Raw genomic sequence first — 26,004 nt, forward strand, 5'->3', positions numbered from 1 at the left:
CTTTGCCCCTCTCAAATTTCACTGAGCTGGGTCATCTTAGGGTGACTTCAAGGATCTTTGGCCTCAGCGGTCCTTTCTTTTATTATCCTTTAATTACCCATTAGTCACTTTAGGCTTTGGCAATTCCTGCAGGATGTAGGTTTCATTTCTTCCCTGTAAATGAAGAGGCAACCCATGAGGTTGTTAAACAAATTCTATTCAGTAGCTGGAAAAGTGCATTTCCTGTGGAATGACAGGAATTACATAGAAGCAAGCAATTTTATTTTCCTCAAATGTAGCAATAATTTTAATCTGTACATACATAAAACAAACAGTGCAATTATAAAACCTTGAAGGTGACATGCATACTTTAAGGTGCAGTTGGGATGGGGAGGATGTTAGCATCTCCAATTCTCCTTACCACTTTTTTTTCTAGTTCCTTATGCAAAAGTACTGAGTCAGGAAACTTCATCTGGAATGCTGAAGTTAAAGGTGAACTTCCTGAAGTCTGCACGTCTAACTGTCACAAACAGAACAGGAATGACATCCTAGAGCAGTTTGGTAGGGACTAGAATAATATGGCTGGGCTTTCAAGCTGGGAATGAATGAAATCAGGGATGCATTTTCTGAAAAACTAAAAGAGATAATGTTTGTAACTGAATGTCTTATTTCTCTTTCATAGTTGCTACCCATGTGAGCCCTTCCACCAATCTTTTGATTCGTATACTTTCTGAATAGATGCTGTTCAATGGAGTTATTTGTAACTAGGGGTGGTGAGATGCAGAGAGGAGGACCTGGGAAAATGGCTTCTTCCTTGATGTCTGAGTCCAAGCTCCTCTTCCACTGTTAGTTCTCATGGCCTTTGCTCTGCCGTGGAGCAGAGGTAGCTGGTGCGCAACGTCAGGTGCTGTCGTCATTCTCAGGCCCAGGAGTGCAGGGAAAGGCGGGTGATGGGGTCTATCTCTGCTTCTTCCACAGTACCTTTCTCAAGCTTTCCTGGCCTTGCAGTAGAACTTCTAGAACTAGAAAGTCAGTTCACTGGGTCCTTGACTCAGGCCAGGATGAGACAAGATGTGGCAGAGTGACAAGACACAAAGGGAAAATATGGTACCAATTAGGCCTCACAGCAGGATAAATTTATATTTGCACTGATGAAAATTCAAATTCCCAAAGTCAATCTAAAAAAAAGTAAGAAGATTTTCTTTGAGTACTACTGTTTCTCTGTAGAAGTAGCCCATGCACTTCTGGTGAGAGCTGCTCACACTGCTCTCGGGTTAGATGACCCCAGAGACACTCTAGGGCGGTGCACTCTAGCTCATCTGGAGCAGCGCTTCCTGGCCACTGCCATTTGGATCGGAACCTCAAAGTAAATCCGTACATGGTGTCACAGTTATTAAAATAACAAAATATCACTAGCCAAATGTAACTGCAATTCAATCAATGTTATATTTCACACACAAATATAGAAAAATCAAGGGTATAATAATAAAGCCATAAAATTAAACAGACGGAAGTAAGTTTCTACAAGAAATCAAATATATTTACAGTGAGATTTAAAGGGAAAAATAAGCTACTTGGATCATAAATTTAATTTTATTTTAAATAACTTTAGCTACCTCAGCTGTTAATACAATAAAAGCAGAAAGAACAGGCTGCTTTTTTTTTTCCAGATTTAATCAGAAAATTGTATCTACAATAATTGACAGAACTCGCTTCTTGTCCTTCACCCATTTCATCAAAAATTATTGCATTTTCCCCAAACTGTATTTTTTGGATTCCTCTGTGAATACACTCATTTCATTCTCATTCCTGGAGGCATCTTGGTTTAAATCCATCTTTTTAAAAAAGGAGAAGGGGTACATATGTGGAGGCAAAATATTCTCTTGAAGCCAACAGATACAGACTTGCTCGAAGAAGCTGATTGTACACACAAGCTGCCCGGGGGTCAGGAAGGGCTGTGGGTTTGGAGACACGTGGCAGCCTTTGGCGGATGGGCACAGGCAAAGCCCCGCCGGGCCTTCCTCCTGGGCAGAGTCGGAATGGAGCCAGCAGAGGCGGAACTTTGTCTTCCCCTTGGAACTTGTCGTTTTGGTTCTCCTCCAAAGGCCTTCATCCAGATAAGAAGCCAATGACTGATTATAAAAATAAGAATAATTAAATTTGGCTCAAGAAATAGATTGTCCAACTGTTCTGCCTTGTTATTTTTCAATATCCAAGGCCTCACAAAGAAAGAAACAAAAACATCTCTCATTCTCCCAATAAAAGTGAACTCCTTTTTTTTTTTTGCTCCAAATGCTACGACCTGAAGAATGGCTGCAGATTGAGATATCAAAAATCTCAGAAAAATATATAATATATTTGTATATCTCTGTATGTCTATTATTTAAATTTCACATTCCGTTAAAAGTGGTTATTCAGTCAGTAGCTGCTGAAGGAGGCTCTTCTGCTGGGCCTGGGGGGTCTGTGGTCCTGCCGTGGGCTTTTGAGTTCCCAGTGGACCAGGCTGGTTCAGGTAAGGGTCCCCGCCTACCAGATTCACTGTACACTGGACGTCAGCAAACACCTGAACCTGTTGCACCTGCTGGAACACAAATAAAAGATGTGTTTAGACAGAAGGGTCTGCCCCCCCGGCTTATGAGTGGGTACTACTTGAAGTGGAAACTCACTAGAGCATTCCTCTAGTCTGTAGTCACCACAGAGAAGAACTCTTCTGTCTTCTTGTCCTACAAAAAGAAAATTGCTGCACTCATTTTGCTCAGGGTTCTGGAAAGTTCACACTTTAAAAATAAAATGAAAATCGGAATGGTCAAGCCTCCTACAGGGTTGCCATCAGTACTGAGAGTGAGCACTGTTGCTAATATTGCCAAGATTGGGAAAAGCCCAGGTTGAGAGTCTGGGTATCCAGTGGTGGGTTTAAAACACACACACACACACACACGCACGCACGCACGCACGCACGCACACATGCATGTTATTTGGAAAACTGGTTTCAAAGCATTCTATGGATGACTTTAATAGGATAAAAAATATGACGTTAGAAAATTAAGGGCTTTAACCCAGTATTAGCAAAATAAAACCACCACAACTCAGTAACAGGACATCAGCATTACTAAAGTTAATGTCCAGAAGGTCTGTGTAGTATCTAAATGTACTATTACATGGTTTCTTTATATATTGCCTTTAGACTTACAGCAAAATACTAGCAGAACAATTTTATATTTAACTTTTTTTCCTGATAGACAATCCATTTAAACACATGAGCTAAAAATAACAGTAAACCTCTAGCTGAGAACAGTGTGAATTTTCCCTTTAATTACTTTCAGTAATAATGCAAGTATTCCTTTAAAAGGTCTACAGTTGCATAGTTCTAACATTTTCTATTGGGGAAACACAACCAGAAGTTAGTCTTTACCAATCAGTCTTACTAAAAAGTTATTTGTAGAACTAATGAAGGCCACTATTGCACTTGTGAGTGTTCCAGACAAAGAGTGGAGATGCCTTCTCAGTCATCTAAGTACATCTAATTAAGTGTCTGAAGCTTTTGGCAAACTTGTGCCTTGTGTTTAATAGGTTCCTAAAGTATTTTAGATTAGTGATGCAGTTTTTGGCCATTCTTCACTAATTCACTACAATCACACTCAGGTTTTCTGAAAAAAATTTAACTTAATTGGATAAAAGTTGTTTTCCATCACCCTTCACTGGCCAAATGTCAAATGTCGCGACAATCCGACTGCTATGTGAGTCTGGCCCCGGTCCTCTCGATCCAGCGACACCTCCAGCCTGCTCTCTCAGCTAACGCAGGCACCCCTAAGCTTTCTTACTGCCGATGAATGAAATCTCCACTTAGATTAGCATCGTTTCTCTCCTTAGCCTCCCTTGCTTCATCCTCCTCTTCCTCCAGTTTCTGAAATCTTGCTTCTTGTCTTCATATGCTCCCATTTGTTGTTTTCTTTGGGGCTCTTTCTTGTGTATGTAAAATACACCAACTCTCCGTGTCCCCCCCAACCGTCACTCTCTCAACTCCTCATTCCTACTTTTCCTCCTCAGGCTTGCGCCGGCCTTCCTCTCTCCCCATGTCGTGGCTCCCCCTCGCAGCCCTCTTCTCTACCCTGTGTTCCTTTCCTGTCCCCTCCTTTGTCTGGCCTCCTCCTCATCCCAGTGCTCCAGACACAGCCAGCCCCCAGTCCTACCCCGGTCCTCCTCTCCCTGTTCTGTTCCTTCTCCTGTTCTCTACATCTGTCTCTATGCTTCTTTTTAACTCAGTGACCAACTTCCATTTGGCAAAAACAAAAACACTAGAACAGGGAGAGATTTCATGATGGGCTACAACAGAAAGAAGATTCTGCCACTGAAATTACAATGAGCACACACTATAGCGCTTTTAGGTACTGATTTTTAAAAACAATTAATGTAAAATTCATGCTTAGATAGTTCAACACATGAAATACTGGGGCAGAGCAAAAGATGGGTCTGTCCCCAAACACTTAAAAACATTATCAATAAAGGCATGAAAAAAAAAATAGAGAGAAAATTTTGCTTCTTTAAAAAAGAATGCTTTATTGAAAGATAGTCTGTATTGCAATTTTTAAAAAATTAAAAAGATTAAACCAAACTTTAAAAAGTACACATCTCAGCCATTTTGAACTTTAAAAACAAGGTCTCTTGAACCAGACCTCAAAGGACTTCTGATATTGCTCCACATTCACAGATAGGCAACGCAAGATGCAGATGAAGCTTCAGATTCGCCAGGTAGGAAGAGTAGTGTGAAAGCCGAGGCCCAACCTCTTAAGATTTCCCAGCATAGTTTTTACTTCATGCCAAATACTGTCTCAGGGCTCAGGAACTTTATTGGTTGCTTTGTTTTAACTAATTTGTTGAGCTGCCCAGTATATCACTCTGTAGGTGTGAGACTTAAAAAAAAACAACAAACTTCTGGTGTCCTGGCAGGTGTGGCTCAGTGGACTGAGCACTGGCCCGTGAACTGAAAGGTCGCCGGTTCAATTCCCAGCCAGGGCACATGCCTGGTTTGCAGGCCCCATTTCCAATTGGGAGTGTCTGAGAGGCAACCAATGGATGGGTTGATGCATCTCTCAGACATCAATGTTTCTCTCCCTCTTTTTCTTCCTCCCCCTTTCTCTAAAAATAAATAAAAATCTTTAATTAAAAAAGAACCAAACTTCTAGTAAATGAAGGCTTCATCTTCCCCATCACAAAGTCCCCCCTCCTCAGCCCCGCAGGACTCAGCCTGTTTCCCAATGCGCACACTGTGGACACAGCCTCCTAACTGACCTTGCCCCTCCCGAGCTGGCTGCCCAGCGCCCCTCCTTTCCCTCCTCCCTCCTCAGGATGAAGCCTAGGCTGGCTCTTTGATCACAGTTCCCTTTCAGCCATGGAGCTTCATCTGAAGGACCGATTCCAAATCCCTAAGTTTAGCATTCAAGGCCCCTGGAAGTTTACCCCAATCTACTTTACCCATTTTAATTCTCATGAATTCTATTACAAACCCTTTCTTTACCTGTCTTCAGTGAATTTGGTTTCCCAGGGCTATGCTAAGAAATCACTGTTTCCCTGTCTCTGTGCCCTCCACTTCAAACCCCTAGACTTTCAAGTTCACCCCTACCCCGGCCCCCAACAATCAACCAGAATACCTTTCTCCTTCACTGGGCCTTGCTAACTACCCTTCAAGGTCCAGTTCAGTCCTATCTCCTGTACAGCTCTTCTAACCATCTCAGCAATTTCTTCTACTTAACACTTATGGCTCTTGTTACTTGTAACAAAAACCTGAGCTTATCCTGTTTGATTAAGGGACAATTTATGTGCATATGTCTATGTGTTATCTTTTAACAGGCCCTAAGTGGTACAGCAGAAAGAGCATGAACTTCGGTGTTAGAAAGACCTGGGTTTGAACCTCAGCTCTGTCACTTTCTAGCTTTGTGAATTGTGCACACAGTTAAATCCCCTCAGGTTCTGTTTCTTCATCTGTGAAAAAAAGGAACATTACCTCCTTCACAGGGTCATGGTGAGGCTTACATGAGATAAAGCGTAGTCCCTAGCACAGTGCCTGGCAGATCTTATAAGCATTTCACAAATGTAACTCCTTTTTCCTCACTTCTTCACACAGTTCACCTAAAGGGCAAACATGTCTCATGCTTCTTTGTATCACCACCTTAACACAATGTGGTATTCAAAAATTTTTTAAAAAAATATTGATTAAGAGACTAAGGACTCAGCCAAAGTTACTGAAGTGAATTAAAACTTCCAACATTTCTAAATTTAGGTTAATATAGGGAAGTGGCCACCCACGCTTTTTACATGGTTTTAAAATGAACGTCTAAAAGGAGGCAGAGTACATAGCAGGCATTTTTATTTGAATTTACTGAGATCTTCTGAGGTATTTTGATTACATATGAATTTGAGCACTATATTTACAAAATAATAATTAGTGGCCACGTTAAATTAAACCTTCTGAAAGCTTATCTCATTTAACCCTCTCAACAATCCTTTAGGCAGGTATTTTGTTAGTTCTGTTGGTTACACAGCAGCTCAGGACAGTTCCCTAGCATGCCCCAGATGACGCGGCTACGAAGGGCACAGCCAGGACTCACTCCCAGGCCTGACCCCAAGGTCAGGCTCTTAACCGCGATGCTGTGCAAACCGTCCTGTGTCTCTAGGGTGCATCTGACAGCTCTGGGCTTAGGCTTTTCTTACTGACCTGGGTTCCGTCTGCTTCAGTTTTGAGAAGGTCAGTAGATGAAAGCTGGTTGCAGTAGAGGCCTGTGTGTCTCAGTGCTGAGTCATTGATCTATCAAAGATAAGTACAAGACTAAATTACAAGCTAGTTGTTTGAGTTTAAGAGAGAATTCTTCAATGAAAAACAATCTCACTGACAGAAAAGTAATAGAAGGACAACAGAAATAAAAAGCTTAACAACCAACTATGTTGTTAGAAGTCAGGACAGCAGTTCCCTTTGTAGGAGTGTGGGGAGAACGTTGGGGTGCTGGTAATATTGATGTGGGTGGTAGTTAGAAAGGTGTGTTCAGTTTGTGAAAATTTATCCAGTTGTATACTTTTGTATATTCTTATATATATATGTTTCTTCAATAAAAAGTTAACTCAAACACACAAAAGTTAATTAGCAAAACACTTTCACTTCCAGTCAAGATTCACTAACAGGGATCAGATTTTTTATCCTTTGCCTGAATCAACTAAAAAATTGGACAAAATGTATGAAATGAAGGCACTCAAGACACTGGACAAAGGCAAGAAAAGAAAAGTGATCCCTAAGAGCTGGGAAACAATTGAGATGAATTCTATGATTACCCCAGCCTACTGCCTGAAGAGAACTTCCAGGTTGTAGCGTGGGGACAGGGAACCTAGGCAGAGCCTGGCAGGTGCTCTGAGTTGAGAAGATGCAGCTGGAAGTCTGAGATGGCCACGCAGCTGGTATTCACCATGCAGAATACCAGATGGAAGAGAGCTCCGCAGAGAGAGAGTGCTGAGAGGGTCTGCAGTTCCCCTCGAGGCTACAGCTTAGTATCGATCAGCTAAGGGATGTCAGGGAGCTACCCAAGGCAGAGAATAGGTTCACCTGAAAAGATTTACATGGAACAATTCCCGAAGGACACACAGAGCTGGGAATAGGTCTTGATCCCACCAGCCAGGGTAGAAGAAAACACTGTAATTCATGTGGTATCAAGAAGCATACTTGAAAAGTTTTGCCTCAGTAGCAGAGTATAGTTAGCCCTATACTACATACTGCTCTCGCCCCACTAAAGAAAAAAGCAAGACATTGAAGGATTGAGCTGTTTTCAAGTCACTTCACCACTTCCCAAAGCAAAGCCCAAGAACGTTTATAGGAATATCAACAAGGTGAAACTCGTATGTCTAGCATTCAATAAAAAAAATCAGCCATGCAAAGTTGCAGAAAAATATGACATATAATGAAAAGTCAATCAATTGAAACCAACCCCAAAAGGATGGATAGAATTGATAGGTAAGAATATTAAGATGGTTGTATTAATAGCCATATTCTACAAGTTAAAGAAAGACTGATCATGTTAGAGATATGGAAGATACAAAAAAGGTCCAAACTGAACTTCTAGAGGTGAAAATAGCAATGTTTGAAATGAAAAATTAAAATGTCGGACATTGCGAAAGAAAAGATCAATGACCCTGAAGCTATAGCAATAGAAACTCTCCAAAATGAGACACAGCGAGAAGAAAGTGTCGGCCTCACACCGCGCCCCAGACCCCTGAACCCAGACAACCGGTGAGCCGTGGGACAACTCCACGTGGCCTGTTGCTTGTGTAACCGGAGTCTCTGCAGGAGGGGCGGGGGTGGCGACGGGAAAAATATTTGAAGAAATAGTGACTGATCTCTTTCCAAATTTGATGCAAATTATATATCCATAAATCAAGAAGCTCACTGAAGCCCAAGCAAGCACAAAAACCATGAATAAAATCACACTGAAGTATAGCATAATCAAATTGCTTAAAACCAGTGATAAAGTAAGTAACCTTAAAAGCAGCCAGAAAGGGAAAAACAAATCAATCATGTACAGAGGAACAAAGATCAAATGACAGCAGATATCACATCATAAATACTGCAGTATTCAAGTACTTTGAAGTACTAAAAGCTAAAACTGCCAACCTGGAATTCAGGGCAAAGAACTTTCAAAGATGAAGGTGAAACAAGAAACTTTTTCACGCATACAGAAGCTGACAGAATCCATCGCCTGCAGACCTACACTATAAAAACTGTTGGATAAAGACCTTCAGGCAGAAGGAAGATGATACCAGGTGGAAATCTGGATCCACACGAAGGAATGAAGAACACTGGAAATAACTACATGAGTAATGTAAAAGACTTCTTATTGAAATTTTTAGAAAATATAATTTGTTTAAAGTAAAAAGTACTGACAATATTTTGTCAGATATGTATACATAATATTGTATTTTGCTGTGCATAATGTGCTCCCATGTATAATGTGAACCCATGTTTTTTGTGCGCATTATATACATGGGATTATTATACCCGTGTATAATTTGCATTCTTATTTTTTCCTCAAAAATTTGGGCAAAAAGTGCACATAATACACGGCCAAATACAGTCTGTATGACCACACTAGCATAGGGGGGAGATAACCTGTTGTCAGGTTTTTATATTATATAGGAGGTGATTTAGTATCACTTGAAAGCAGGTGATGATAAGATAAAGATGTATACTATAAACTAAAGCAACAATAACGTTATAAAACAGAGATATACACACACATATATGTATATATAGCCAACAAAGGAGATAAAATGAATTTAAAAATTCAGTTAAACACAAAAAAGGCAAGAAATGGGACAAAAAGAAAAAAGACATTTAAATCCAACCATATCAATAATCACATTAAATGTAAATGGGCTAACAACTTGGCTGAAAAGGCACAGAATGTCTAATTAAATAAAAAAGCAAGACCACTATATAAGAAATATACTTTAAATGCAATATTCTTTAACCTAACTCATTATATTTTTATTATTTTATCTTAATCTACTGTAGATAGTGAGTAATTCTAATAACTGAATAAGAACAAGATAATAAGGACAAGAAACAATCCTATTCAGTGTTTATATTTTGCTGTAAGATATGGATCACTAAATTGTTTGGTTTTTCCCTGCTAACCTCCTTAGGCTTACTGTCTAATACCCGGGGAGTAGGGATTTAAAAAAATTAATATCAGAAAGAACTTCTCTAAGAAAAGGCAACCAGTGTTTGCATGTTTTTAGACTTGCTGTAAATTACGGCTACACGGTCACAGCTTAGTCACCACAGTCTGCTTCGTAGTTGCTGACAATGATAACGTAACTACAAGGAGTTACCCCAATGATCTTTACTATCACTTTGAAATTGGTCATTCTCTCTTTAAAATTCTTCAGGAGGCTCTGGATAAACTCTAAACATTTAGATGGCCTTTAACACCCTAAAAAGCTACTACATTCATTCTGTCCTACATATTATATAAAATCCCTTTAATATTTGCCAGGCTTTTCAACTTCTATTCTTGCCTAGATCATGCTGTGATAACCAGTCTTAAATGCTGTTTTCTACTCCATTTCCGTAGGCAAATTTTCCCTGAAGCTTTTCCTAATTGGGACGTTTTTCCTTTAGATCTTCAGTAGCTAATTGTATATACCCCTCATCTGGCATAGTATATATGGTCTATGGGGATCCATCTCTTACACAGCTATTCTGTCCTATTAGTCAACTGCTGCTTTGCTCATGTTACGTCTCTCTAGCTTGTTAGTATTATTTCTTATGGAGCTATCTTCGTACAGATCAAGTACTAAATAAATCTTAAATTGAAAGGGAGAAACAAAGAAAATGTGTTCAGAATATAAAGGAGTAAATTCCAAGCCAATGTATTATATGTATCATTTTATAATAAATCTAAAACACTAAAATCTCATGAGACTAAAATCTTCCAAGGTCTGTCAAAATTTCCATTTTATATCTTAAGGGATAGTAGTTATCAAAAGATAATGGGAAAGAATAAATAAGTGTGGTTATTTTTGATGAGTCACTGCGAACACACCTGACTTTCCTTAGAATAGTAATTTGTGGTGTGGTGCGATGTGGTGTGGTGTGTGTGTAGCAAGTGTGCCAGTTGTGCCACTTACCTGCTCAGGGCACACAGTGTTCATTCCTGGCATCTGCAAAGAGCTCATCTGCATCTGGCCCATCATTGGGTTCATGTTCTGAACACCTGTGTTCCCGCCTGCCATGGACACGGTGATGCTCATGTTGTTGTACACTCCCGGCTGTGCAGGTGCGGGCTGGCTCTGGACAGCTTGACCGAACATGCTGTTAACTCAGAAACAATCCCGGTTACACCCACTGATCATGAACATGGGATAATATGACTGGACTCTCCTTCTTAATTACTGGGTAGAATCCCAAAGAAAGTACTTTACATTATTAAGCTACACATAGGCTTTATCATATTATAATATAAAAGGATCAAGTATAATTCAGATGCATTTTGAACTCTGCTCCAGGGGTTTAATAATGAAAAAGAGCTCATTATAAGTTATAATTATCTGGCCTAGTATCAGAGTTGATAAGCTCCAATTATCTAAATAATTAAGAAAGGAAGTTTTCCATATGAGTAAATCTTCCAGACAACCGAATTTTACCTGTTTAACCATCGAAATCATTCTAAGATCTCAAATATTAAACCAGTTTCTATTAGTAGGTAGAATAGTATGGGATAAACTCCAAGCACAACTTGAAACTTTACGTGTGAACCACAAAATTCTATGTGATACAAATATACACATCTAAAGGAGAATGCATGAATTGTGTCTTTTGTAAGTTTTACAAAATACCAAATGTTTTATGATTATCAGTTGTTAAACAATAAGCTGCTGGTATAATACTACCTGTTTTAATGTCAATTATGGAGAATTTAATTAAAAAAATTATTTACCCCATCAATAGCTTATCTATTCCTTGCTAGCTCTTGGGAAGTAAGCAGGATGTACTGACATTTATAGCTTCCAGTAGATTAAGGTAATCATACTGACATCAACAGGCTGAGAAACAGCCAATTCATCATGTCTGAAGAAGAGTAGCAAATTTTCCCCTAAGTAATTATAAAACACAAGTGCTCAAAGAAAATTATATGCCCAGGAAATGGTCAATAATGCATCTGTGAACCATTAATGTCTGCACAGCATGTACACTTGTGAGGTAGTGTCCCCACAACGAAAGGAGAGGAAAAACCCTATCAGCGTACCCGCCCACTTGCTAATGAGAACATTTCTGCCTTAGACAATGCTCATTTGTCCACCGATACCCAAACCCCACTGCAGAGTCTCAGGGCTTCTGTAGGTTAATGCATGCAGAAGCTTCAAGGGCTGTAATGATGTCATACTTGGGGAAAAAACTCAGGATTTAATTTCTTGTCAAATTTATATTTGGGACTGTATATTAAGTTATTTCAAACTGCTCCTGCCAATAGCTCCATTTTAGTTCCTTCTGCCATGGGAAGAAGACCAGCCCCTTCTGCAGCCTCAGTTCCAGGTCCTGGACTAGACTGTGGGGCTGCGGGCAGCTCGGGCCCAAAGCGGGAAAGACCCTTCCCTCTGCTTTCCTGGTCGACCTCCTGGCAGTTACCACAGTGTTTGGCAGCCCCTGAATCTTGGGGAGAAAAGGGAAAAAATGAAGACTGTGGCCTAAAGTGGGTTCGACAGATATTACAGGTACTAACAAGCAGGGAGGAGTTCCTGGTCAAATCCTGAGAAACAAAGGGTTAAACAACAGGCCTCCGTAGCCTTTAAAATGCTAATAAGCACTAGGACTCTCCCTTTCGACTAGTGTTACACAGAAACACAGTCCAGTTCCTGGACAAACAGATTTGGTTTAACTCTTTATTTCTCGTGCCACCAGAGAGATAATGAAAAAGAATCATACTATACTGTCTCTGAACACATCATTCTACTTAAAGATTCTTTATCTTTTACTTCTCTTCCCGTACTCTTGTCACTAACTAGACTCTTGGGAAATTGACAGCAGGTGCTATTTTTCCCTGTTCCTGGTGAGACAATGTGTGGCCACAAAAGAGATGCTGCTTGTGTTGACCAATAAGCTCCTACACATGAACCAAATAAGCAAGTGTGAAAGTTTGAAAAGTTGGTGATGATTATTTTCTTTCTCAAATGATTTGAGAAAATCAAAGTTCACAGAAACTGCTACTGCTAAAGTATGAATCAAGTCCACATTTGAATCTGAATCCAAGAAGTGACTTAGGTAGGGACAGGAGATCTCTGCACTCATTCGTTCAAGAGACACATATTAAGTGCTTACCGTTTCTAAAGGATGGACACACAGAAGTAAGCAAAAACAAAGTCCTTGCGCTTATGAAGCTTATATTTTAATTGGAGAGACAGACAATAAATAAACAAGACTAACACACAAGCTGTCATGTGTTAAGCACTAAAGAAGAGAAAGAAGGAACTAGGGGTGGGAAGTGATGTTGTTTCAGAAACGATGATCAGGAAAGTTTACTATGGTGACATTCAGTATCTATGTTTAACAAGGTGACATTTAAGTAGAGACTTGAAGTGTGAGAGAGCAAACCATGTGGCTACTGAGAGAAGAACATTCCAGCAGAGGGATTTAAAAATGCAAAGGTCCTGAGTTTGCAATGTACTTGGCACATCCGAGGAACAGAAGAATAAACAGAAGCCAGTGTGGCAGGGTGAGTGATGAGAATAGCAGATGAGGTCAGAGAAGTGTCCAGGAGCAAGATTAAGTGGGGCTTTATAGGCCCTATAGTGTGTGTGGAGTAAGCGGGAGAGTGCTGAATAAAGGACTGGCACACTGCCGTGTGTTTTAAAAGCGTCACTTCAGCGAGGGCAAGGGTGGACACAGGGAGACAGGAGGCTACTGCAGTGGTCCAGGAAACAGATGATGGTGACGTGCACCAAAGTGTGCAAGTGGGACAGGTAACAAGTGAGAGCTGCTAAGAAGCTGAAATGATTTGTGGATGGAATGCTTGATGTGGGAATGTAAGAAAAAGAGAAAAGATGCTGTTCTGAATAACTGGAACAATAGAGCCACTTACTAAAATGGGGAGAAGTGGAAGAGGAGCATGTTTAAGGGAGAATGTCACCTTTGTTTTCATCATGTTGTTTGAGATGCCTATGAGATTTCTATGTGGAGATGCTGAACAGGCAGCTGTGTTACAGAACTGGGTTCAGAGGAGAAGTCTGGGCTGGAGGTTTGTATCTGGGCATCGCAGCATAGAGAGAGACATGTAGGGCTGTAAGAGTGGATGATATAACTCAGGGGGAAGAAAAGGGGAAGACGTCCTAGAAGGAGATCTGAGACTCTCCAATGGAGGTCAGGGAGAGGAGGAAACAGAAAGAATAAGGGAGTCACCTTTCTCAAGAGAGAAACTTGCTCCAGAAACCAAATGAAGAAAGAGTGCCAAGAAAGAATAAATGCTCAAATATGCCAAGTGCTACCGATGATCATTACACTTAGCATTGTAGAAGACATTAGTGACCTTGACAAGAATACTTTTGGTGGAGTGGTAGGAATGAAATGTCTGATTGACTCAACAAGGATTGGGAGGAAAGGAAGTGACAGAGTATCTAGTCTTTGAACAAATTTAACTGTCAAGGGGAACAGACCTGTCAGCATGATGATGATGATTATTTTTAATCCTCACCTGAGGATATATTTATTGATTTGAGAGAGGAAAGGAGGGAGGGGGAAAGGGACAGGGATGGGGAAAGCGCAAGCGAGTGCGCAAGCATACCCCAGCTGGGGATTGAACCTGCCACCCAGTTATGTGCCCTGACTGGGAAGTGAACCCCCGACCTTTCAGTGTATGGGACAACGCTCCAACCAACCGATCCACCCAGCAAGAGCATGACAATGTTTTTTTTCAAGCCACGTTTAAATGCCTATGTGCAGAAATGGAGCAAGAGTTTAAGTTGGATTTCATAGGGAGCACGTCACTAGGCACAAGTGCGAAAGAGGGAGAGCCGACGAGGGAGTGGAGAGTGCTGGTACGGAGCGATTACAGTGATGCACCGCGCAATCTAATGTGATTTTAGGAAGCTGGAATCACATTAGGAGACTAAAATTCTTTTTGTATATTACACAGACAGTTCCATTTCTACCTAATTTACACAGCCCCCGTTGAGAGTTACACAGTTTCTTACACACAGTCCTCACTGAGAGCTACAGAGTTCTCTAACAAGATTTCCTCTCTCACCTTTCGGTGAACTTTAAGAGAATATGGTCTTGAGTTTTCAACTTTAACTGCCTTACTTATTATGTTGTCAGATCAAATGGCTTCCCTGTCATTAGAACCAAGACACAACCAAATTAAAACCCTTAAAAACCCCAAATGATGTGTGAAAAGTTCAGGAGCCAGGACTGGGGAGGAAAATGACTTTAGTGAGATAATTCTAAGCAAAATGGGCAAGATGAGGCTACTGAAAATCTAGATTCAAAAAGCTGGGTAAGGCGGAATGACCCAAGAAGCCTTGAAACCCTTGTTGTTGCTATGAAATCTTTAAACGATACTGAGAAGAATAAAACCTGTCTGAATTCAGCTCTATTAAATTCTACCATTTTGCCATTATTGCTTTGGTTTTTAAGACAGTTAAGTGCTTTTATAAAGACTTTTTTAAAGTACTCATTTTTACATCTGTCCCAGGGCTGTTCTGTTCCTCACAGGAACTGCCCGTATTCTTTAGGCGTGCTGGGGTTGGGATGAAAGGCTGGGGCCCTGAGGCCGCTTTTTCTGTACTATAAATATACAGATTTGCCTTAAAAATCATTATTTTTCTTTGCTGACAATATAAAATTCAGTTCCTTGAATTTGCAAATTGCAGCAGCTAATAACCTATTAGAATGTGAAGAAATGGGTATTCTTATGTGTTGTAGTGTATCGGGGATGCCTGGATACAAAAACTGCCCCTTACTTGTTTCCCATTGCTCCTTGCTGCCAGGCCTTCATGTCTGGTGACTGGTACCCAGAAGCAGGTGGAGTTTGCTGGAGCAGAGAGCTCTGAGGAGGAGGGATTGGCATCGGCACCATGGAGCTCCCAGGGCTCAGAGACGGAGCAAAGTTGGCCTCACCTTGGGGAACCATTCCTGCAAATTGACACAGATTAATTTACGTGAATATACTATAAATTTATTAAGACACAAGAATCTTTAGAAATATTCCAATCAACAGAGTAGAGAAAAAATTTCTGTCCCTTAAAAATAAGGCAGGAAATTTCAGGATAGACAGATAAACATATAAAATAAGTTTGAAAGAATGCTTTCTATTTTAAAGATGTTGATTTGCATACCAGGATTACATGTGATTTTCTTCCTGCTCTATTTTTGCTTGCATGAATTTTTAAGTGTAAAAGACATATGAACATACATGAAAGATAACTTGTATAATAAAGGTAAGTTGAAAAGGAGAGATAAGAACAATCCACATGTGCAATGAGAAATTTTTGCTTGCCACTCCTCAGTCATCTTTGTGGGCTCTTCTTCCTCCCCTTTTTTCTTTATGGAGATATAATCTACATAGCATCAAATCCACCCATTGAATTGCACAACTCAGTGTTTTCAAATAAATGTATTGAGTTGTGCAACCATCACCATAATCCAGTTTACACATTTTCATCAGCTCCCTATTTGCTGTACCTCTTTGCAGTCAATCCCTACTTCCGCCTCTGGCCTAAGGCAACCACTGCTCTGCTTTCCATCTCTACAAATCTGCCCTTTTTTGCAAATGTAATAAATGTAATCATGAGGTGTTCTGTGTCTGGCTTCTTTCACTTAGCGTTGTTTTTTTTTTTGACATTCTGTTCTGTTCAACCATTCTGTAGCAGCTATTGGTAGTTTATTTCTTTTTATTCAAGACAGTTATTGATTAAACTATTGAAAATCAATTGATAAGCCCTGGCCAGGTACTCAGTTGGTTAGAGTATTGTCCCAACATGCCAAGGTTGTGGGTTTGATCTCTGGTCAGAGCACATACAAGAAGCAACCAAGGAACACATAAGCAGAATAACAAATCGATGTTCCCCTCTGTCTCTATTTTCCTTCCCTTCTCTCCCTCGAATCAATAAATAAATTTAAAAAAAGAAAAAAAAATCAATTGACCATAAAAGTCAATCACTCTGTTGCAAGGAGCTCTATGTCTATACTTGTACCAATACCATACCACACTGCCTTGACTGTTATGACTTTATGGAGATTTTTGAAACTGGTAGTCATCCAACTTTGTTCTTTCTTTTCAAAACTGTTTTGGATTTCCATATACATTTTAGGAGAAGTGTGTCAATTTCTCTAAAAAGCATGTTGTTTTTTGATAGGGACTGCATTGAATCATAAGACCAATTTGGAGTGAATTACCATCTTTTTTATCTTTTTTTTCCTAATTCCCATTGCTGTATCTTTAAGTTCACTAATTTTTCTTTTGTAATGTTTAATCTGCTTCTTACCCCCTCCAGTATATTTTTCATTGTTTCATATTTTTCATCTGAGAGGTTGATTTTGTATTTTTTAAATACCTTTCATACATTTACTTAACATGTTCAAGCTTTCTTGTAACTTCTTGAACATACAGAATAAATGTAAAATTCATAATTGTCTTAAACATCCCTGTCTACTAATTCTATCACCTGTGTGATTTCTGGGTTGGTTCTGATGGATCGATTTTTCTTCTCATTATTGGTTGTATTTTCCTGCTTTTTTCTTGCCTGGTAATTTAAAGAATGATCCCAAACACTGTGAATTTTACCTTGTTAGGTTCTCAATTAAAAAAAATCCTTTAAAATATTTTTGACATTTGTCAGGGTCATGGTTAGGTTACAGGAAAAGGGTTTGATTCTTTTGGATCTTGTGCCTAAAGAGACAAGAGCAGACAGAGTTCAGTCTTGTTTATTAATGAGGCAAACCCTTTGGAGAATTCTGCTTGACATCCCATGAATTCTGAGTTTTCTATTCTGGTTGGGAAGAGGAGTTGGCTCTGTGTGAACTTTAAAGACAGTTCCCTGCAATCTTTTCAGGTGGCCTTCCTTAGCCTGGGTTTGCATGTACACACACATACCCCGCCTGGTACTCTGCTGAAGAACTACGTGGGATCCTCTGCAGATCCCCCGCGGTTCTCTCTCTGTGTGGTTCTCCCTTCTCAGCACTGTCCCAGCTCCACTGCCTCAACTCAGGGAAATTTCTTGCTCCTTGGTGGCTTCCCCTCCCTGCATACAGTCTGGACAGTTTTGAGAACTGTACTTTATTTAATGTAGTACTTTGAGAGTTTGTTTCAGATAGGAGAATAAATCTGGTCCTTGTTACTCCATCTCGGCCAAAATTGGAAATCTATAATAATTTTCTTTTTCATTTTTTGCTGGGAGGGAGTGTGAACGCAGACCCCCACTACCACATATTGTGCAGTCGCCTTTCCCACATTTGGGGAAATCGCAGGGGTCAGGCACAGCTGGAGTGCAACGGGTGAGCCTCGCCCTGGGAAAGCCACCTTTGTGATCACGGTGTCTCCCCTGCCAGGGAAGTCTGTAACAATTTTAAAATGTAAACATGGATTTCTTTTTATGCTTTCTGTTATATTAGCACTTTCTTTTCTTTTTCTTCTGACAAATACATTTCAGAGTTAAACACTTTTGAGGTAGAGAAAGTTGTACAGGGGCAGAAAAAAAGAATGTCATAATTTGATTACCTATAATTTAGAATAATTCCTTTAAATCTTCCTCTATAAAATCTTGGATAATTGTGCTGCTTCTTTCCCTTATTTTTATATCATACATATTTCTATTTCCTTAATGTCTCTTTATAAACATAATTGCATATACCTGTATAATAGTCTATAGTGTGTCATTGCTAATATAATGACTTCTCTTTTTTTGTTTGGTTAACCTGGTCAGAGATACAGTTAATTTATTCACTTAGTTTTTAAAAAATATTTTTAAAAGATTTTATTTATTTATTTTTAGGGAGAGGGGAAGGGAGAGAGAAAGAGAGGGAGAGAAATATCAATGTGCAGTTGCCTCTTGCGTGTCCCCCACTGGGGACCTGGCCTGCAACCCAGGCATATGCCCCAATTGAACCAGCAACTCTTTGGTTGGCTGGCTGGCACTCAATCAACTGAACCACACCAGCCAGGGCTCACTTGTTTTTTTATAGGCTACAATTTTAAATCTCCCGTGAAAGTTGAGACAACTATAGACTTTATAAAGCATTTTTTCTTTTACTCAATGTTTAACTACTTTTTTGGGTAAAGATTATATAAATAAAACTACATATTTTTTCCTTGCTCCTTCTTCCATGGGTAGTTTAATCTCTGGTAAATGGTTTTAATTTAGAATAGAGAAGAAAATGTTTTCTATTTATGACTCTAAAGGGGTGGGGTTTTTTTCCCATCATGTTAACCATCTTGATATATGTTGATTGTTTTTGCATTAATTCTAAATTTAAGTTTCAACTATTTTAGTTGTGATCCTTAAAACACTCATCTCTTCCTTGCCCTGGCCAGTATGACTCAGCTGATTGGAGTGATGCCCATGGACCAAAAGGTCACGGGTTCAATTCCTGCTCAGGGAACACGCCCATATTGTAGGTCTGATTCCTGCTCAGGGCCTGTGCGAGAAGGCAACCAATCAATGTTTCTCTCTCTCTCTCTCTCTCAAAAAAAAAAAAAAAAAAAAAAAAAAGCGATGAAAAAATGTCCTTGGGTGAGGATAAAAAAAAACACTTGCTTGTCCTATTTTAAATTGTATTTATGATAAAATATTTCCTTTCAGAAAAATTATATATGCGAGAGAGAAAAGATTCTTATTACATTCTGGATATTACTCAAAGTAAACAATAAATAAGAGGCTCCAAGTACATCACCATGCTTTGTGACATTTCTTTCTGGCCTTATCTCACATTTTAACTGCCCATGTTTTCCTTATCAGATGACCTAGTTTTAGTAGAAAGAACCAGCCTGTCAATAATGAATTGCAGAGTTCATTAGTTACAATTCTAGTCCCAGTTCTGCCACTACATAGGACCTTGGATTCCTTGAACCGGCAATCTAGTTTAAAAAGTCTGCAACTCCATTTTTGCCTAGACTATGTTAATTCTTCCTGCTGGGCCATGAATAGTATCTAGTTGCTAGGCAGCAACCAGAATTAAGATTCATCCTCCCATTCATTTATTTCTTCAAAGATTCATTAAGCATCTACCTATCCCCCTCCAACCTGACCACTATGCTAAGCACTTGATAAACAGAGATTTAAAAATAAACAAACTGCACTTTGCTCACTCAAGGAACTTGCTGTTTAAAAAGAAAGGCAGCTCCATTAACAAGCAGGTGGAGGGCAGGGTGGTGAGTGCTTCTGACTGGGAGAGCCAGGGCAGGCTTCCTAGAGAGGATGCCTCTGAGAGGGGAAATGGGAAAGGAGCGAGAGGGGAGGGAAGGGTGTTTTAACAGAGGGCACAGGATGTACAAAAGCCTGGAAGTAAAGAGAGCAAGGTATGTATTCTTTCTTGGAACTTAAGGAGTTTCTTTAGCTAGAACAGAGGTATGGAGAGAAGAGGAATTGCAGTTGGTGGGTCTAGTTCTGGACAAGTTGACTTTGGGGTGTTGGTGGAAAATTAAAGCATGCGTGTCCAGTAGGAGGCTGTACACGTGAGCCGAGGGCTCTGGGTTAGAGATAGAGAACAGAGTCATTAGCATGAACAGGTCACTGAAGCCACAGCAGCGGATGAGATCGCTGAGGAGTGGGTGGAGTAGCACATTTACTATGTAGTTTACAGAAATGGGGGCCCTGGATGGGCTTCAAGGAATTCATGAAGCGGGTATGAACTTAAAAAAGAAAGTAATCCCTCATATTTACTTAGAACATTGCCTTACTATAAAATAAATTTTAAAAGTCTAATTTTTTTCTAGTGCACTCATCTTCATGGCATAATAGTCTAGAAAAATTTTGTTTTCAGAAATAAAAGGAAACATACTCGACCATTACTATTACCTGCATGTTCTTTCAGCTACTTTGGGCCTATATTCAGCTGAAAGATGCTCAAAGGACGAAAGCAAAGTTAATGTATTCATCTTTTAGTTTTATTATCATCAGTTAACATAGGGATCGGCAAGCTTCTTCTGCGAAGGGCCAGATAGTAAATATTTTGGTTTTGAAGGCAATAAGGTTTCTGTAACAACTATTCAAATCTGTTGTGTGAAACCAGCCATAGACAATATGTAAACCAATGGGAAGGACTGTGCTCCAATAAAACTTTATTTACAAAAACATGCGGTGGCTTTTATTTATTTATTTTTTTGAGAAGTCTTGCTTTGAAAAGGTTAGAACTTTTCCAGAATTTGAATTTTTAACAACACACAACCTGGTCTTGAAGACTTCTAGTAGGCTACTGATCATACTGGATCAAGTTTTAACTTAGAGCAATAGAAGAAATTACAAACATTTCATCTTGAAGTGATCTTATACTATCGAGGAGAACTAACAACTTCCCTTTATTATTTTAAATAGTTTATGGAGGAACTGAAAGTTCTGCTATTTCATTTCAGTCTGCAACTGGATGAAACTACTACTCTTTCCACTGTACCCAGCTTCTGGATTTTGTTTGGAGTATGACTGCTGCTTTTATCAAGGAAAAATTCCTATTTTGTGAAAAGTATTTTTTTGTCAATCAGAAGCTGGGCTGGAAGAAAAGTCAGGGTACCAGATCAGGTGTCTATGGTGGGTGGCAACACATCCGGTTACATTGCCTGGTGAAGGTGGAAAATCCACCCCACTCATTGCCTCAACTACTGTGTTCTGTATATTGACCTGTGAGAGATCAAAGATTAGACCCACAACCCTGAAAGACATCTTGTCAACTTCACTGGGGCTGGGACTTTGAAGCACTGCCTCTCCAGGTGGCTTTGTCAAGGAACTGAGGCCAGATAAAAGTTTTTCTTTCTTAACTTTCCAGAGAAGAGGTGTTAAAGAGCATGACGGAAAATTGACGGAAGTACTATTTTTATAAGAGAAAAAAAATCCTTTGGGAATTTATTAATGTTTGGCTTACTTGTAGTTAGACCCCCACCCTCCCCATGAATGAGATAAATCTTTTGATTTAAGGCTTTGCAATCAATATCATGAAGGCCAAGAATCTATTTGCTGTCCTGGCTAGGTTGCCATTTTAGAAGAGGAATGGGTAAATAAATAATTATAGAAGACTCCTAATGTTGGAGAAAGTATTTCTGCAAGCTAGAATAAAGTGAAAAAGCCTGTCAAATTCTTTGCATATAGAAATAATAAGAAATAAACCTCTTTTGAAAGCCATTCCTGTTCAGACAATCTTATAATGAAAATGTGGATTTATAATCCTTTTGTTGCCCACACATATAGTGTCAGAGATTCAAACCAGCCAAAGATGACTTCATTGTCTTGAGGACAGAGGAACTGAAGTAGCATAATTTTGATTAAAATGTCTTATAGAGAATTCTGGGGCTCTCTGATACTGGACACTTAATTTAATAGTCAAAGGATTTTAGCACTTGTTGCTATAAGAATGAAAAGTCTAAATTAACTAGGCTGTCAAAGTTGGTAAGCATACGGCCATATCAAAAAATCTCTATATAACTTCACCATTTTATTCAAGTCACACAGCAGCCTTCTCATCGATAGTCATATTTAAACAGCCTTAAAATTTACTTTTTCTTTCACTTATAAAATCAAGTAATTCATTTCAATTTTTTCAGGAACTTGCCATTACTTCTGTATCAAAGTTTGATTAAACATGGTAGATTAATCAAATGTGTATTGACACTATCTATTAGAATTTCAAAAGTGACCCAAGTCAAAAAGGTATCGCCTAGGACAAAGAGAATGGAAGAGACAGTGCAAAGGAAAGATTAAAAAGAAAAAAACCTTTTGAAAGCCAGGAAGTTGCCTAAAATTGCAGGAATAGCTTACGACCTAAGCAGCTAAGAGTGGTGACACTAATGAGAAGTCTGAGACACTTTGTGATGATTGATTATCCTTATGTAAACTATTAGAATTTCCAAAATAATAAAAAGACTGTATTCAAATTATGAGTTAATGTACTTAAACCCACTGTCTGAAGTAAACTTTCATTAGATTCTTAAAGGGATCCATGAGAGAAAGAAAATAAGAGAATGCGCCTTGTAGATGGGTCTGTATAGATTCTCTAATCTAGTGCCCTGGCTAGGTAGCTCAGTTGGTTGGAACATTGTCCCAGACACCAAAAGGCTGAGGGTTTGATTCCCAGTCAGGGCATGTATCTAGATGGCGGGTTTGGTCCCTGGTTGGGGTGCATATGGGAGGCGACTGGTCGATGTTTCTCTCTCACATCGATGTTTCTCTCTCTCCCCCTCCCCCATGTGTCTTTATAAAAATCATTAAACATATCCTCTGGTGAGAATTAAAAACGATAATAATCTTATCTATCAAAGAGAGATATAAGCCTCAAATCATTCAAGCATTTAGTGGTAAAAGGTGAGTCTGGAGCCTGGTCCTCCCAACTCCCACGTGGGTGTCTTTGTTCGTTGTTAGCACACCACTCCACTGTCTCCGAGCTGGAACACATATGAAGAGAGAGAGAGACCTGTGTAGTACTTATAAGAGCAACAACGTTGTAATTCTCCTACCTGATCCTGGATACTGGAAGACATTCTGCTGCATCTGAGGGCTGATTCCAGTGCCAAACTGTCCCCCCATGTTTCCTGCCATGCCTCTGTTCACCATGTTGTTGCGGTTGGCCAAGGCTGCCTCAGGATTTGCTGCCAGCTGGGAAAACGGGCTGGTCGAAGCGGGTGGGGTTCCTGGGTTTGTACCATAGTTTGGTGGGTAGGGGAACTGCTGCGGAGCACCCTGAGGAAGACGGGGGTTCCCCATTTGAACTGGCAGTCCAGATGAGGGGGGAAGGTTGTTCCCAAAGCTTTGCTGCCTCATGAGCATGGCTCTTTGCTGCTGTATTAGCTGCCTCTGTCGGTGCTGTTGGCTGTACAACTCCCGCTGGCGCTGTGCCAGCATCTGGGCATTTAGGGGCGGCTGCAAAGTGGGGAAAATCTCTCAGTTATTAATATTATTACACTCTTTACCTATCTTGGAAAGCTTACAGAATAGGGCCTACAACCATGGGGCAACAAAATATGTAGCAATTATCAGTGCACAAAGGAAAATAAAACCGAAAAGGAACAAAAATCTCTTAAGTAATAATCACAGGAAAGAAAGTGAATTAGGTACATTTTACAGATTAAAGGCAGTTGAGAAATGGTAAAATAATACTTATGACCATTAAAGTGGGTTAAATGCAAATTCTCAAAAAGTCACACAATACTGAGAAATGTCAAAGAAAGTATACATTGATTAGCAATAGTATAGTACAGGTCATAAAACACTGTTAGAAGAAACATGAAAATCTGAAGAGGAAGAAGCAAATGTGCTTAGTGATTTTATCTTATCTGACGTTAGGTTGTTAGGAGGCTTTTTTCTTTTCCATTTCCAAAAAACTTAGTTTCCCCTTTTTCACACTGAAATAATTTATTCCACTTCATGTAAATGAACAAAATGTGATTACAGGTGATTTTAATTTTCTTCCTATGTACTTTTCAGTATTTTCCAAACTATCTATAATGAACATGTATTATCTTTATAATTAGAAAAACCTACAAATACCATTAAAAAAAGGGAAAATCAGAAATCCAAGATCCAATGACAAATAAATTATCACTTAAAAAGAAAATAATTAATTAGAACTAAAATAATAAATGGAAGTAAATGGAACCTGCTATTTTATATCATTGCCGCAGTACAAGATTACTCTTGGCATTAAGAGTTTTAGTAGTTATAATACTATGAAGAAAGAAAGAAGTGTCAAAATTAGGTTGAAATCACTTTTTGGTCTAATTTGAAAAGCAATATGGCATGTCAATGAAGACCTTCTCAGAAAATATCAATTCAGACTGAGGATCTGATTAAAGCATATGGCTCCATTAAAATTAGACTTGCCGACAAGATACCGTCCCATCTAGAAGAAACTGACATATGCCTTTCTGATAGAAATCATCTTTATGTGAATTCCAAAATAGGGCCTTTATTTCCTTATGCTCTAATTACCCTTGCATGAGCTAAGCACTGAGATTTGTAAGACATAGAAACCCAAATCTGGATCCATGAAGATGCCAGTGTCTGCTGTTTACCAGCAGTTTCCGTCAACATTTATCCTTTTGGTTAGTGTTGGCTTTCCGTATTTGCCCCAAATCTATTTGGGCCCATTTTATGGAGAAAAGAAGAGTTTTGTTTGAATGTTTGAATACTCTTTAAAACACTTCACCTACCACCATAAAAAAGTGGTTGAAACAAAAATAGTAAACTGTGTGGAAGCTGGAAGTTAAGTAGGGAGTGATAACTAGATAACACTTAGAAGGCTACACAGCTCTTTTTATCTTAAAAGTTCCAATGGCTCTAGGTTCATGTACAGGATCGTTCAAATAAATAAAAAATAGAAAATGCTGATGCTCAGACTGGGCCGAGAACACAAGATAGTTAAGATCACTCAGCAATGTGATGGCGTTTGGATCAGGTTTCAGTCAGGTTTCAGGTACCATTCACACAGTCTCATATCTTAGGCTTCTTATTACTAGCACTATTTAGCACAGCAATAGGAGCTTTCTACTGAGTCAGCAGGTATCTAATAGCAGTGACAACAATAACAATAAAACAAAACAAAGAACCCTCAGCTTTTGATCAAATATCAGTAAGGGATATCACAAGTTCATTATAAATTCATTCTGGAAGAGAGCTACACTTATAAACATCATTAAAATATCAGCTCACCAACCATTTCAAAGGTGCTCAAGTCAACACTTTAGGAAACATGGCTTGGGTTAGAAAAGTATTAACAATGTCTGGTTTTCTCACATTACCTGAGGTGTAATTTGCTGCTGCATGCCTGATCTCATATTGATGCCAACAGGAGCATTTGCTGCAAACTGGTTCAAGATAGCTTGTCGATTCTGGTGTATCAACTAGAGAAAAGTAGGAAAAATGAGATACCATATTTCTACATAAAAACAGAACAGCCCTTAAAGTTAATACAAATATTTTATTGCTTACTAACAAGTTTTAGTACTGCACACTTAGTAAGATTATTCCCTATGATTATTTGCTACAAGGCTGGTAGATCATAACATTTATCAGATATTTCCCGCCTACGTTAAATATGGCAGAGCATCTAAAAGTAGAATACACACATGTGCACACATATGTATTCACATAGGTGTATGTGTGTGTATTGTACTTTTAAAGGTTCTGCCACTAAAATACACACACACACACGAATGCATTTAAAATACTTTGAAAAAACATGTTAATACTTAGTTATTTCAGATAAGGGCAATAATGGAGAGAAAAGAAACGGCTCTAGGCCGTAAACTATTGTTAGTAAAAAAAGTAAATATACAATTGCATACATTCTACAAAGGT

The 26,004-nt window shown here is 39.2% G+C and overlaps 1 protein-coding gene and 1 non-coding gene across 7 annotated transcripts in view; both read right to left on the reverse strand.

Moving 5' to 3' along the window:
- Positions 1-257: 257 nt before the first annotated feature.
- Positions 258-26,004, reverse strand: part of NCOA1 (nuclear receptor coactivator 1) — a 201,552-nt gene continuing 175,805 nt past the window's right edge. For 3 of the 6 annotated variants that reach the window (XM_054569013.1, XM_054569023.1, XM_054569030.1), the window contains exons 17-22: positions 25,446-25,547; positions 23,166-23,568; positions 15,472-15,643; positions 10,648-10,831; positions 6,692-6,781; positions 258-2,560 (exon numbers count right to left, since the gene is read on the reverse strand). In XM_054569013.1, the coding sequence (XP_054424988.1) occupies positions 2,390-2,560; positions 6,692-6,781; positions 10,648-10,831; positions 15,472-15,643; positions 23,166-23,568; positions 25,446-25,547 (1,122 nt within the window). In that variant the 3' untranslated portion in view covers positions 258-2,389. Of the gene's footprint in view, positions 2,561-2,645; positions 2,703-6,691; positions 6,782-10,647; positions 10,832-15,471; positions 15,644-23,165; positions 23,569-25,445; positions 25,548-26,004 lie in introns of all 6 variants that reach the window. The other 3 variants (XM_054569049.1, XM_054569059.1, XM_054569040.1) reach the window with 3 other exon arrangements.
- Positions 17,902-18,066, reverse strand: LOC129068005 (U1 spliceosomal RNA). Its single transcript, XR_008528829.1, has one exon. It is a non-coding gene; the product is annotated as a U1 spliceosomal RNA (small nuclear RNA).

The sequence above is a fragment of the Pteronotus mesoamericanus genome, unplaced genomic scaffold (assembly GCF_021234165.1).
Source record: "Pteronotus mesoamericanus isolate MK-2021 breed Mesoamerican mustached bat unplaced genomic scaffold, CSHL_Meso_final contig_101, whole genome shotgun sequence".
Lineage (NCBI taxonomy): Eukaryota > Metazoa > Chordata > Mammalia > Chiroptera > Mormoopidae > Pteronotus > Pteronotus mesoamericanus.